Source organism: Drosophila biarmipes, unplaced genomic scaffold (genome assembly GCF_025231255.1).
Source record: "Drosophila biarmipes strain raj3 unplaced genomic scaffold, RU_DBia_V1.1 ptg000013l, whole genome shotgun sequence".
Lineage (NCBI taxonomy): Eukaryota > Metazoa > Arthropoda > Insecta > Diptera > Drosophilidae > Drosophila > Drosophila biarmipes.
The window spans coordinates 62,587-78,973 of NW_026114532.1; the positions used below are offsets into that span (position 1 = coordinate 62,587).

General features: G+C 32.9%; 1 protein-coding gene across 5 annotated transcripts in view; it reads right to left on the minus strand.

The window, feature by feature from the left end:
• Positions 1-16,387, minus strand: part of LOC127011836 (uncharacterized) — a 112,345-nt gene that overhangs the window by 42,687 nt on the left and 53,271 nt on the right. The window contains exon 1 of one of the 5 annotated variants that reach the window (XM_050890027.1): positions 1,535-1,612. The exons of the other annotated variants lie outside the window; for them this stretch is intronic. Coding sequence (XP_050745984.1) covers positions 1,535-1,607 — 73 coding nt within the window. The 5' untranslated portion in view covers positions 1,608-1,612. Of the gene's footprint in view, positions 1-1,534; positions 1,613-16,387 lie in introns of those variants that run through there. 5 annotated transcript variants of the gene reach the window in all.

The window sequence follows — 16,387 nt, forward strand, 5'->3', positions numbered from 1 at the left end:
TGTCTCCTCCTACTGACTCATTTTTCGCTATGCCTTTATCCGCCCATTTTGTGGATGGCCTTTTAAAATTATCGTAAGTATGTAAGTAAGCTTTATAAAAAATTCCTTAAGTAGACAATTAGGTCTTGTTTTTGTTTCAGACCCGTCTGAAATCACAGTATGTAGAATTGACGCTCTTGTTGTACCTGAAGACCGATATCATCCAACTATGGAACTAATAAAATGCCTCCCCTGCTCTGATACCCTCTCTCCATTAGTTTCTCCAACTAAAACGAGATGTTTTCGTAAATGTGACTATATTAAACTTAACGATATGATTTCTCATTATAATTGGACAGACATTGAAAGTGCCACTGAACTATTCTATACAGTCTTAAATACGTTTTTTGTATGATGATTGCGTACCTGATGGGTTTTTTTCAAACCTAAACAGGCCTCCTTAGTTTACCAATGCGCTTCAATGACTTAAAAACCTTAAATCTAACACTTATAAAAAGTATAAAAAATCGGGTAGACCAGCAGATTTTTCGAAATATGTGGTGGCTCGAACAGATTTTAATGTTCAGTCATTGCTTTTCTATGTATCTAAATCGATGTAAATTTGAATTTTCAAACGATCCGAAACAGTTTTACAACTTTGTTAATGCCAAGTGTAGGTCATCGGCATTGCCTTTATCGGTACGTCTAAACTCAATTGAGGGATCGACGGATTCTGAAAATGCCGATTTATTTCCTGAGTTTTTTCAAACTACTTATAGTTCGACAGCTTGGTCAAATTCAAACTACTCCAGTCCCTTAAATGGGCAAATCGTATTTTTTCCCCTGTAATCACCGAAAGCTCCCTCTTAGGAGATTTAACAACAAAGCCGACCGGGAGAACAAGTTGCCGGTCCAGATGGACTTCCTGGATGTGTGCTTACGGTTTGTTAAGCGAAGATCGACCACCAATAACCTTCTTGAATTGTCATCTATTGTAATAAATGGGTTTAAGAAAAAAATGCAGACTGACATTGTTTATACAGATTTTAGTAAGGTCTTTGACTCCACTCACTTCTTTTATTTAAATTAGATCAGCTTGGTAATTTATTATTTTGGATTTCATGTTACTGGAATGGTAGGACTCAGAGGGTTATATTCAAGAATGCTGTTTCAAAATTGATCTACTTGACATCTGGAGTGCCTCACAGTAGTCATATGGGTCCCTTGCTGTTTACTTTGTTTACTAACTATCTTCCTTCAATCATAACACATTCTCGTGTACTAATGTATGCTGATTATGTTAAGCTTTGTTTATCATATAATTATGTCATATAGTCTTTTTATAGGGGTACTCCTACGTTTATCAGTTACTTTCTAAAAAAAACTTCACTTGGCCGATATATTCAGTTAACAATTTAGGTGTTCTTCTTGACCCTAAACTTAAATTTGACTGCCACTTTATGTCCACTGTGAACAAAGCCATGAGTGTTCTTGGGTTTATAAAGCGTTGGTCAAAAGAATTTAATGGCTCTTATATGAGCAAATTATTATTTACCTCCCTTGTCCGTCCTATTTTGGAATATTGTTCGTCGGTTTGGAGTCCACAATATCAAGTGCACATCGACCATATTGAGTCGGTACAAAAAAAATTTCTCTTATTTGCCCTGCGTAGGTTGAACTGGGATCAAAACGTAAGGCTACCTTCCTACCAGAGTAGATTACTATTGCTTAATTTACCTACACTTGTAAATCGTAGAATAATGCTACTTTTATACAAAATCTTATAAGAGGTGACATTGATTCTGCAGATCTTTTAAACCGCCTAAAATTGAATGTTCCTGTTGGACTAACACGAAATTATTATCCTCTAAATTTGCCACGATGTACATCAAATTTTTGTGTGCAACTATAATAAACTTTATCATTCAATTAGCATTTCAACATCTACCCCGGTATTAAAAACTAATATTTCAACTCATTTGCTTAATTCTTAGTTGTGCCTTTTGTTTTCATTTGTGTGCCGTCTCTATTTGTTTTATGTATGTATCTTCCTCGTGAACTCGCATTTTTTTCCAAATTGATAAAACGGCCACGCGCGTAACAAGCACGTGCTTGTCGTTGGGCCACTTGTTTGTACTGTTTGAAGTCCATCAACGTCCATACATATATATATATATAATTAAGGATTAAATGATGAGAAATCCACATGTAAACAAGAAAGGAAGTTAACTTCGGCAAGCCGAAGTTTGCATACCCTTGCAATTATAAAAAATAATCAATAATTTTATTAAATTGAATTCGAAATTCTTAAAAATATAAAAATTTTTATTCCCAATATTATAAGATAATATGTCAAAAAGCCTTAAAGCTATAATTTGTTTCACCTTATTTCCCACCAATTATCCGATCGTTCCTATGAAAGCTATATGATATAGTCGTCTGATATTAATAAAATTTAATTCGAAATTCAGAACTAATTAAAAAATGTTATTTTCAAGCTCATAAGATTATATGTTTAAAAGCACAAATGATATCATTTGTATTTCATGTTTTCCTACTGATTTTCCGATCGTTCCTATGGCAGCTATATGATATAGTCGTCCGATTTTGATAAAACTTAATTCGGAATTCAAAAAATGATATTTCCAAGTGTAGGAGGTTATAAGTTAAAAAACACCGAAGATATAATTTTTCAATATTATTTTACCACAAATTTTCCGATTGTTCCTTTGGGAGCTATATGATAATATAGTCGTCCGATTTTGATGAAATTTAATTCGAAATTCAGAACTAATTTAAAAATGTTATATCCAAGCTTAGAAAGGTTTATGTTAAAAAACACGAAAGGTATAATTTTTTTAATTTGTTCCCCGATAGATCCTATGGAAGCTATAAGATATAGTTGTCCGATCCGGCTGGTTCCGACTTATATACTACATGCAATAGAAAGAAGACTTTTGGGAAACTTTCAGCCCGATAGCTTTAAAACTGAGAGACTAGTTTGCGTAGAAAGGGACGGACAGACGGACGGACAGACGGACGGAAATCCGATTAAATATTATCAAATAACTCAAAACTCTCCTTTAAATCCTTTCATTAAATTAATAAACCTGTTAGCAGTATATTAGAAGCTGTATATAAATTAAGTGGATATAAGATATGACTATTTAATGATAATAACATTCCGCGCTTATGTTCCAATTCCGATGTTCCAATAATGTAGAAATAAGTAGGAGCTGAGGACTATTTGAAGATCGGAATAGGGACACTTGATGAAGATAGACGATTGGAAACACTCGTGTAAAAGCTGAGCTGAGAATAAAAATTGAATTAAAATAAAACTTATGAATAGAAATAAAATAGATAACCTGAGTCAATAAACCACTTTTAATCATTACATATTTTATTTTTTTTCTTATTATAAAATACAAAAATGCTTTCTTATTTGTTACCAGAAAACAACGGCCAAAACCAGACAAATCTAGTAACTAAGAAAATTTTATAACAGAATTTAGAGATCAATTAAGTGAACTTTATATTGGATCGGGAAGTTATCCAACCGGTGAAACTAGGCCGCTTATTGCTTTTATAAACAATACTTTCAAACTCTGCGTTTTCCTTTGGTTTCCAGGTCCGATCTTGGTTTCCCAGCTAAGTTAAACAAATCAAAATTAAAGTAAGCATCAGCTTACGTTTGAAGCCCAATCAATTGCGCCTTTCAAAACTCAGCATTTGCCTTTGTCTTTGCCTTAGGCTTTTAGGCTCAATATAGTAAACATCAGCTTTCCTTCGAAGCCCAATCAATTGAGCCTTTTGTGTTTAAAGTTCCCATCAAATTACATCGGTCAGCAAATTGATTTCTACAAATTGCTTTCAGTGATGCTGTGCGTAAAACGTTTTAAATTCGAACTGCCTTGAATGCAACGTTATGACTTTCTATGGTTCTTCTACGTTTATTAGATACTTTCTTCAAAATACGCCACTCAACCGTTTTTTTGGTCTCAAAGTTTAATTTTGACTGCCATATAATGTCTACTGTCAACAAAACCATGAGTGTTCTTGGGTTTGTGAAGCGTTGGTCAAAAATGTTTGATGACCCTTATACAACTAAATTATTATTTACCTCCCTTGCCCGTCCTTTTTAAAAATATTGTTCTTCGGTTTGGAGCCCACAACATCAATTGCATATTGACCTAATTGAGTTGGTACAAAAAAGTCTTACTTTTGCCCATAGTAGTTTGAACTGGGATCCTACGTGCTTAATTTACATACACGTGTAAATCGTAGAACAATGCTCTGTATTACTTTCATGCAAAATCTTTTTGTAGAACTTGTAAGCCGCCTAACTTTCAATGTTCTTGTAAGACTAACACGGAATTATTTAGTTCTAAATTTGCCACGATGTGCATCAAATTTTGGTCTGGACGAGCCTTTTCATGTTCTATGTAATAAATTAAACAACCTTCACATTTAATTTGCACTTTAACTTCTATGTTAAAATTCATTTGATTCAATTTTAGTTACGCCTTTTATTTTCATTTGTGTCTTGTCTCTATTTGTTTTATTTATCTTCTTCGCAGACTCGCATTTTTGCCCGAACTGATAAAAGGGCCCCACGCATATCAAGCATATCAATTTAGGTGTTCTTCTTAACCCTAAACTTAAATTTGACTGCCACTTTATGTCCACTGTTAACTAAGCCATGAGTGTTCTTGGGTTTATAAAGAGTTGGTCAAAAGAATTTAATGGCTCTTATATGAGCAAATTATTATTTACCTCCCTTGTCCGTCCTATTTTGGAATATTGTTCGTCGGTTTGGAGTCCACAATATCAAGTGCACATCGACCATATTAAGTCGGTACAAAAAAAATTTCTCTTATTTGCTCTGCGTAGTTTGAACTGGGATCAAAACGTAAGGCTGCCTTCCTACCAGAGTAGATTACTATTGCTTAATTTACCTACACTTGTAAATCGTAGAATAATGCTTGGTACTACTTTTATACAAAATCTTATAAGAGGTGACATTGATTCTGCAGATCTTTTAAACCGCCTAAAATTGAATGTTCCTATCCTCTAAATTTGCCACGATGTACATCAAATTTTTGTCTGCAACTTTATCATTCAATTAGCATTTCAACATCTACCCCGGTATTAAAAACTAATATTTCAACTCATTTGATTAATTCTTAGTTGGGCCTTTTCTTTTCATTTGTGTGCCGTCCCTATTTGTTTTATGTATGTATCTTCCTCGAGAACTCGCATTTTTTCCCAAATTGATAAAACGGCCCCGCGCGTAACAAGCACGTGCTTGGTGTCGTTGGGCCACATGTTTGTACTGTTTGAAGTGCATCAACGTCCATACATATATATATATAAATATATATATATATATAATTAAGGATTAAATGATGAGAAGTCCACTTGTAAACAAGAAAGGAAGTTAACTTCGGCAAGCCGAAGTTTGTATACCCTTGCAATTATAAAAATAATCAATAATTTTATTAAATTGAATTCGAAATTCCTATGAATATAAAAATTCTTATTCCCAATATTATAAGATAATATGTCAAAAAGCCTTAAAGCTATAATTTGTTTCACCTTATTTCCCACCAATTATCTGATCGTTCCTATGACAGCTATTTGATATAGTCGTCTGATATTAATAAAATTTAATTCGAAATTCAGAACTAATTAAGAAATGTTATTTTCAAGCTTATAAGGTTATATGTTTAAAAACACAAAGGAAATAATGTGTATTTCATGTTTTCCTACTAATTTTCCGATCGTTCCTATGGCAGCTATATTATATAGTCGTCCGATTTTGATAAAACTTAATTCGGAATTCAAAAAATATTATTTCCAAGCGTAGGAGGTTATAAGTTAAAAAACACCGAATTTTTCAATATTACTTTACCACAAATTTTCCGATTGTTCCTTTGGGAGCTATATGATATAGTCGTCCGATTTTGATGAAATTTAATTCGAAATTCAGAACTAATTTAAAAATGTTATATCCAAGCTTAGAAAGGTTTATGTTAAAAAACACGAAAGATATAATTTTTTTTAATTTGTTCCCCGATAGATCCTATGGGAGCTATAAGATATAGTTGTCCGATCCGGCTGGTTCCGACTTATATACTATACTTATATACTACCTGCAATAGAAAGAAGACTTTTGGGAAAATTTCAGCCCGATAGCTTTAAAACTGAGAGACTAGTTTGCGTAGAAAGGGACGGACAGACGGACGGACGGACACGGCTAGATGGATTAGTCTAGTGATGCTGATCAAGAATATGTATACTTTATGGGTTCGGAAACGTCTCCTTTACTGCGTTGCAAACTTCTGATTGAAATTATTATACCCTCTGCATGGGTATAAAAAGTATGAGAAAAACAAACAAAAAAACTGGTGCCATTCTTATAAATTGTAAACATTTTGTTGACAACTCCAACTTTCATAGTTCATTTTTATGAAATTATGAAATTCAAATTATGAAATATCCGTTTACATATAATGAAGTAACTCAAAACTCTCCTTTAAATCCTTTCATTAAATTAATAAACCTGTTAGCAGTATATTAGAAGCTGTATATAAATTAAGTGGATATAAGATATGACTATTTAATGATAATAACATTCCGCGCTTATGTTCCAAGTCCGATGTTCCAATAATGTAGAAATAAGTAGGAGCTAAGAACTATTTAAAGATCGGAATAGGGACACTTGATGAAGATAGACGATTGGAAACACACGTGTAAAAGCTGAGCTGAGAATAAAAATTGAATTAAAATAAAACTTACGAATAGAAATAAAATAGAAAACCTGAGTCAACAAACCACTTTTAATCATTACATATTTGATTTTTTTAATTATTATAAAATACAAAAATGCTTTCTTATTTGTTACCAAAAAACAACGGCCAAAACCAGACAAATCTATTAACTAAGAAAATTTTATAACAGAATTTAGAGATCAATTAAATGAACTTTATATTGGATCGGGAAGTTATCCAACCGGTGAAACTAGGCCGCTTATTGCTTTTATAAACAATACTTTCAAACTCTGCGTTTTCCTTTGGTTTCCAGGTCCGATCTTGGTTTCCCAGCTAAGTTAAACAAATCAAAATTAAAGTAAGCATCAGCTTACGTTTGAAGCCCAATCAATTGCGCCTTTTAAAACTCAGCATTTGCCTTTGTCTTTGCCTTAGGCTTTTAGGCTCGATATAGTAAACATCAGCTTTCCTTCGAAGCCCAATCAATTGAGCCTTTTGTGTTTAAAGTTCCCATCAAATTACATCGGTCAGCAAATTGATTTCTACAAATTGCTTTCAGTGATGCTGTGCGTAAAACGTTTTAAATTCGAACTGCCTTGAATGCAACGTTATGACTTTCTATGGTTCTTCTACGTTTATTAGATACTTTCTTCAAAATACGCCACTCAACCGTTTTTTTGGTCTCAAAGTTTAAATTTGACTGCCATATAATGTCTACTGTCAACAAAACCATGAGTGTTCTTGGGTTTGTGAAGCGTTGGTCAAAAATGTTTGATGACCCTTATACAACTAAATTATTATTTACCTCCCTTGCCCGTCCTTTTTAAAAATATTGTTCTTCGGTTTGGAGCCCACAACATCAATTGCATATTGACCTAATTGAGTTGGTACAAAAAAGTCTTACTTTTGCCCATAGTAGTTTGATCTGGGATCCTACGTGCTTAATTTACATACACGTGTAAATCGTAGAACAATGCTCGATATTACTTTCATGCAAAATCTTTTTGTAGAACTTGTAAGCCGCCTAACTTTCAATGTTCTTGTAAGACTAACACGGAATTATTTAGTTCTAAATTTGCCACGATGTGCATCAAATTTTTGTCTGGACGAGCCTTTTCACGTTCTATGTAATAAATTAAACAACCTTCACATTTAATTTGCACTTTAACTTCTATGTTAAAATTCATTTGATTCAATTTTAGTTACGCCTTTTATTTTCATTTGTGTCTTGTCTCTATTTGTTTCATTTATCTTCTTCGCAGACTCGCATTTTTGCCCGAACTGATAAAAGGGCCCCACGCATATCAAGCATATCAATTTAGGTGTTCTTCTTAACCCTAAACTTAAATTTGACTGCCACTTTATGTCCACTGTTAACTAAGCCATGAGTGTTCTTGGGTTTATAAAGCGTTGGTCAAAAGAATTTAATGGCTCTTATATGAGCAAATTATTATTTACCTCCCTTGTCCGTCCTATTTTGGAATATTGTTCGTCGGTTTGGAGTCCACAATATCAAGTGCACATCGACCATATTAAGTCGGTACAAAAAAAATTTCTCTTATTTGCTCTGCGTAGTTTGAACTGGGATCAAAACGTAAGGCTACCTTCCTACCAGAGTAGATTACTATTGCTTAATTTACCTACACTTGTAAATCGTAGAATAATGCTTGGTACTACTTTTATACAAAATCTTATAAGAGGTGACATTGATTCTGCAGGTCTTTTAAGCCGCCTAAAATTGAATGTTCCTATCCTCTAAATTTGCCACGATGTACATCAAATTTTTGTCTGCAACTATAATAAACTTTATCATTCAATTAGCATTTCAACATCTACCCCGGTATTAAAAACTAATATCTCAACTCATTTGCTTAATTCTTAGTTGGGCCTTTTGTTTTCATTTGTGTGCCGTCTCTATTTGTTTTATGTATGTATCTTCCTCGAGAACTCGCATTTTTTCCCAAATTGATAAAACGGCCCCGCGCGTAACAAGCACGTGCTTGGTGTCGTTGGGCCACATGTTTGTACTGTTTGAAGTACATCAACGTCCATACATATATATAATTAAGGATTAAATGATGAGAAGTCCACTTGTAAACAAGAAAGGAAGTTAACTTCGGCAAGCCGAAGTTTGTATACCCTTGCAATTATAAAAATAATCAATAATTTTATTAAATTGAATTCGAAATTCCTATGAATATAAAAATTCTTATTCCCAATATTATAAGATAATATGTCAAAAAGCCTTAAAGCTATAGTTTGTTTCACCTTATTTCCCACCAATTATCTGATCGTTCCTATGACAGCTATTTGATATAGTCGTCTGATATTAATAAAATTTAATTCGAAATTCAGAACTAATTAAGAAATGTTATTTTCAAGCTTATAAGGTTATATGTTAAAAAACACAAAGGAAATAATGTGTATTTCATGTTTTCCTACTAATTTTCCGATCGTTCCTATGGCAGCTATATGATATAGTCGTCCGATTTTGATAAAACTTAATTCGGAATTCAAAATATATTATTTCCAAGCGTAGGATGTTATAAGTTAAAAAACACCGAATTTTTCAATATTACTTTACCATAAATTTTCCGATTGTTCCTTTGGGAGCTATATGATATAGTCGTCCGATTTTGATGAAATTTAATTCGGAATTCAGAACTAATTTAAAAATGTTATATCCAAGCTTAGAAAGGTTTATGTTAAAAAACACGAAAGATTTAATTTTTTTTAATTTGTTCCCCGATAGATCCTATGGGAGCTATAAGATATAGTTGTCCAATCCGGCTGGTTCCGACTTATATACTATACTTATATACTACCTGCAATAGAAAGAAGACTTTTGGGAAAATTTCAGCCCGATAGCTTTAAAACTGAGAGACTAGTTTGCGTAGAAAGGGACGGACAGACGGACGGACAGACGGACGGACGGACACGGCTAGATGGATTAGTCTAGTGATGCTGATCAAGAATATGTATACTTTATGGGTTCGGAAACGTCTCCTTTACTGCGTTGCAAACTTCTGACTGAAATCGTTATACCCTCTGCATGGGTATAAAAAGTATGAGAAAAACAAACAAAAAAAAATGGTGTCATTCTTATAAATGGTAAACATTTTGTTGACAACTCCAACTTTCATAGTTCATTTTTATGAAATTATGAAATTCAAATTATGAAATATCCGTTTACATATAATGAAATAACTCAAAACTCTCCTTTAAATGCTTTCATTAAATTAATAAACCTGTTAGCAGTATATTAGAAGCTGTATATAAATTAAGTGGATATAAGATATGACTATTTAATGATAATAATATTCCGCGCTTATGTTCCAAGTCCAATGTTCCAATAATGTAGAAATAAGTAGGAGCTAAGAACTATTTAAAGATCGGAATAGGGACACTTGATGAAGATAGACGATTGGAAACACACGTGTAAAAGCTGAGCTGAGAATAAAAATTGAATTAAAATAAAACTTACGAATAGAAATAAAATAGAAAACCTGAGTCAACAAACCACTTTTAATCATTACATATTTGATTTTTTTAATTATTATAAAATACAAAAATGCTTTCTTATTTGTTACCAAAAAACAACGGCCAAAACCAGACAAATCTATTAACTAAGAAAATTTTATAACAGAATTTAGAGATCAATTAAATGAACTTTATATTGGATCGGGAAGTTATCCAACCGGTGGAACTAGGCCGCTTATTGCTTTTATAAACAATACTTTCAAACTCTGCGTTTTCCTTTGGTTTCGAGGTCCGATCTTGGTTTCCCAGCTAAGTTAAACAAATCAAAATTAAAGTAAGCATCAGCTTACTTTTGAAGCCCAATCAATTGCGCCTTTTAAAACTCAGCATTTGCCTTTGTCTTTGCTTTGAGGCTCGATATAGTAAACATCAGCTTTCCTTCGAAGCCCAATCAATTGAGCCTTTTGTGTTTAAAGTTCCCATCAAATTACATCGGTCAGCAAATTGATTTCTACAAATTGCTTTCAGTGATGCTGTGCGTAAAACGTTTTAAATTCGAACTGCCTTGAATGCAACGTTATGACTTTCTATGGTTCTTCTACGTTTATTAGATACTTTCTTCAAAATACGCCACTCAACCGTTTTTTTGGTCTCAAAGTTTAAATTTGACTGCCATATAATGTCTACTGTCAACAAAACCATGAGTGTTCTTGGGTTTGTGAAGCGTTGGTCAAAAATGTTTGATGACCCTTATACAACTAAATTATTATTTACCTCCCTTGCCCGTCCTTTTTAAAAATATTGTTCTTCGGTTTGGAGCCCACAACATCAATTGCATATTGACCTAATTGAGTTGGTACAAAAAAGTCTTACTTTTGCCCATAGTAGTTTGAACTGGGATCCTACGTGCTTAATTTACATACACGTGTAAATCGTAGAACAATGCTCGATATTACTTTCATGCAAAATCTTTTTGTAGAACTTGTAAGCCGCCTAACTTTCAATGTTCTTGTAAGACTAACACGGAATTATTTAGTTCTAAATTTGCCACGATGTGCATCAAATTTTTGTCTGGACGAGCCTTTTCACGTTCTATGTAATAAATTAAACAACCTTCACATTTAATTTGCACTTCAACTTCTATGTTTAAATTCATTTGATTCAATTTTAGTTACGCCTTTTATTTTCATTTGTGTCTTGTCTCTATTTGTTTTATTTATCTTCTTCGCAGACTCGCATTTTTGCCCGAACTGATAAAAGGGCCCCACGCATATCAAGCATATCAATTTAGGTGTTCTTCTTAACCCTCAACTTAAATTTGACTGCCACTTTATGTCCACTGTTAACTAAGCCATGAGTGTTCTTGGGTTTATAAAGCGTTGGTCAAAAGAATTTAATGGCTCTTATATGAGCAAATTATTATTTACCTCCCTTGTCCATCCTATTTTGGAATATTGTTCGTCGGTTTGGAGTCCACAATATCAGTGCACATCGACCATATTAAGTCGGTACAAAAAAAATTTCTCTTATTTGCTCTGCGTAGTTTGAACTGGGATCAAAACGTAAGGCTACCTTCCTACCAGAGTAGATTACTATTGCTTAATTTACCTACACTTGTAAATCGTAGAATAATGTTTGGTACTACTTTTATACAAAATCTTATAAGAGGTGACATTGATTCTGCAGGTCTTTTAAACCGCCTAAAATTGAATGTTCCTGTTAGACTAACACGAAATTATTATCCTCTAAATTTGCCACGATGTACATCAAATTTTTGTCTGCAACTATAATAAACTTTATCATTCAATTAGCATTTCAACATCTACCCCGGTATTAAAAACTAATATTTCAACTCATTTGATTAATTCTTAGTTGGGCCTTTTCTTTTCATTTGTGTGCCGTCCCTATTTGTTTTATGTATGTATCTTCCTCGAGAACTCGCATTTTTTCCCAAATTGATAAAACGGCCCCGCGCGTAACAAGCACGTGCTTGGTGTCGTTGGGCCACATGTTTGTACTGTTTGAAGTGCATCAACGTCCATACATATATATATATATATATATATATATATATATATAATTAAGGATTAAATGATGAGAAGTCCACTTGTAAACAAGAAAGAAAGTTAACTTCGGCAAGCCGAAGTTTGTATACCCTTGCAATTAAAAAATAATCAATAATTTTATTAAATTGAATTGGAAATTCTTATGAATATAAAAATTCTTATTCCCAATATTATAAGATAATATGTCAACAAGCCTTAAAGCTATAATTTGTTTCACCTTATTTCCCACCAATTATCTGATCGTTCCTATGACAGCTATTTGATATAGTCGTCTGATATTAATAAAATTTAATTCGAAATTCAGAACTAATTAAGAAATGTTATTTTCAAGCTTATAAGGTTATATGTTAAAAAACACAAAGGAAATAATGTGTATTTCATGTTTTCCTACTAATTTTCCGATCGTTCCTATGGCAGCTATATGATATAGTCGTCCGATTTTGATAAAACTTAATTCGGAATTCAAAAAATATTATTTCCAAGCGTAGGAGGTTATAAGTTAAAAAACACCGAATTTTTCAATATTACTTTACCACAAATTTTCCGATTGTTCCTTTGGGAGATATATGATATAGTCGTCCGATTTTGATGAAATTTAATTCGAAATTCAGAACTAATTTAAAAATGTTATATCCAAGCTTAGAAAGGTTTATGTTAAAAAACACGAAAGATATAATTTTCTTTAATTTGTTTCCCGATAGATCCTATGGGAGCTATAAGATATAGTTGTCCGATCCGGCTGGTTCCGACTTATATACTACCTGCAATAGAAAGAAGACTTTTGGGAAAATTTCAGCCCGATAGCTTTAAAACTGAGAGACTAGTTTGCGTAGAAAGGGACGGACAGACGGACGGACAGACGGACGGACGGACACGGCTAGATGGATTAGTCTAGTGATGCTGATCAAGAATATGTATACTTTATGGGTTCGGAAACGTCTCCTTTACTGCGTTGCAAACTTCTGACTGAAATTATTATACCCTCTGCATGGGTATAAAAAATATGAGAAAAACAAACAAAACAAAATGGTGCCATTCTTATAAATGGTAAACATTTTGTTGACAACTCCAACTTTCATAGTTCATTTTTATGAAATTATGAAATTCAAATTATGAAATATCCGTTTACATATAATCAAATAACTCAGAACTCTCCTTTAAATCCTTATATTAAATTAATAAACCTGTTAGCAATATATTAAAAGCTGTATATAAATTAAGTGGATATAAGATATGACTATTTAATGATAATAACATTCCGCGCTTATGTTCCAATTCCGATGTTCCAATAATGTAGAAATAAGTAGGAGCTGAGGACTATTTGAAGATCGGAATAGGGACACTTGATGAAGATAGACGAGTGGAAACACTCGTGTAAAAGCTGAGCTGAGAATAAAAATTGAATTAAAATAAAACTTATGAATAGAAATAAAATAGATAACCTGAGTCAACAAACCACTTTTAATCATTACATATTTTATTTTTTTTTCTTATTATCAAATACAAAAATGCTTTCTTATTTGCTACCAGAAAACAACGGCCAAAACCAGACAAATCTATTAACTAAGAAAATTTTATAACAGAATTTAGAGATCAATTAAATGAACTTTATATTGGATCGGGAAGTTATCCAACCGGTGAAACTAGGCCGCTTATTGCTTTTATAAACAATACTTTCAAACTCTGCGTTTTCCTTTGGTTTCGAGGTCCGATCTTGGTTTCCCAGCTAAGTTAAACAAATCAAAATTAAAGTAAGCATCAGCTTACGTTTGAAGCCCAATCAATTGCGCCTTTTAAAACTCAGCATTTGCCTTTGTCTTTGCCTTAGGCTTTTAGGCTCGATATAGTAAACATCAGCTTTCCTTCGAAACCCAATCAATTGAGCCTTTTGTGTTTAAAGTTCCCATCAAATTACATCGGTCAGCAAATTGATTTCTACAAATTGCTTTCAGTGCTGTGCGTAAAACGTTTTAAATTCGAACTGCCTTGAATGCAACGTTATGACTTTCTATGGTTCTTCTACGTTTATTAGATACTTTCTTCAAAATACGCCACTCAACCGTTTTTTTGGTCTCAAAGTTTAAATTTGACTGCCATATAATGTCTACTGTCAACAAAACCATGAGTGTTATTGAGTTTGTGAAGCGTTGGTCAAAAATGTTTGATGACCCTTATACAACTAAATTATTATTTACCTTCCTTGCCCGTCCTTTTTAAAAATATTGTTCTTCGGTTTGGAGCCCACAACATCAATTGCATATTGACCTAATTGAGTTGGTACAAAAAAGTCTTACTTTTGCCCATAGTAGTTTGAACTGGGATTCTACGTGCTTAATTTACATACACGTGTAAATCGTAGAACAATGCTCGATATTACTTTCATGCAAAATCTTTTTGTAGAACTTGTAAGCCGCCTAACTTTCAATGTTCTTGTAAGACTAACACGGAATTATTTAGTTCTAAATTTGCCACGATGTGCATCAAATTTTTGTCTGGACGAGCCTTTTCACGTTCTATGTAATAAATTAAACAACCTTCACATTTAATTTGCACTTCAACTTCTATGTTTAAATTCATTTGATTCAATTTTAGTTACGCCTTTTATTTTCATTTGTGTCTTGTCTCTATTTGTTTTATTTATCTTCTTCGCAGACTCGCATTTTTGCCCGAACTGATAAAAGGGCCCCACGCATATCAAGCATATCAATTTAGGTGTTCTTCTTAACCCTAAACTTAAATTTGACTGCCACTTTATGTCCACTGTTAACTAAGCCATGAGTGCTCTTGGGTTTATAAAGCGTTGGTCAAAAGAATTTAATGGCTCTTATATGAGCAAATTATTATTTACCTCCCTTGTCCGTCCTATTTTGGAATATTGTCCGTCGGTTTGGAGTCCACAATATCAAGTGCACATCGACCATATTAAGTCGGTACAAAAAAATTTCTCTTATTTGCTCTGCGTAGTTTGAACTGGGATCAAAACGTAAGGCTACCTTCCTACCAGAGTAGATTACTATTGCTTAATTTACCTACACTTGTAAATCGTAGAATAATGCTTGGTACTACTTTTATACAAAATCTTATAAGAGGTGACATTGATTCTGCAGATCTTTTAAACCGCCTAAAATTGAATGTTCCTGTTAGACTAACACGAAATTATTATCCTCTAAATTTGCCACGATGTACTTCAAATTTTTGTCTGCAACTATAATAAACTTTATCATCAATTATAAAAAATAATCAATAATTTTATTAAATTGAATTGGAAATTCTTATGAATATAAAAATTCTTATTTCCAATATTATAAGATAATATGTCAAAAAGCCTTAAAGCTATAATTTGTTTCACCTTATTTCCCTCCAATTATCTGATCGTTCCTATGAAATAAAATAATAAAATTTAATTCGAAATTCAGAACTAATTAAAAAATGTTATTTTCAAGCTTATAAGGTTATATGTTAAAAAACACAAAGGAAATAATGTGTATTTCATGTTTTCCTACTAATTTTCCGATCGTTCCTATGGCAGCTATATGATATAGTCGTCCGATTTTAATAAAACTTAATTCGGAATTCAAAAAATATTATTTCCAAGCGTAGGAGGTTATAAGTTAAAAAAACACCGAATTTTTCAATATTACTTTATCACAAATTTTCCGATTGTTCCTTTGGGAGCTATATGATATAGTCGTCCGATTTTGATGAAATTTAATTCGAAATTCAGAACTAATTTAAAAATGTTATATCCAAGCTTAGAAAGGTTTATGTTAAAAAACACGAAAGATATAATTTTCTTTAATTTGTTCCCCGATAGATCCTATGGGAGCTATAAGATATAGTTGTCCGATCCGGCTGGTTCCGACTTATATACTACCTGCAAGAGAAAGAAGACTTTTGGGAAAATTTCAGCCCAATAGCTTTAAAACTGAGAGACTAGTTTGCGTAGAAAGGGACGGACAGACGGACGGACAGACGGACGGACAGACGGACGGACAGACACGGCTAGATGGATTAGTCTAGTGATGCTGATCAAGAATATGTATACTTTATGGGTTCGGAAACGTCTCCTTTACTGCGTTGCAAACTTCT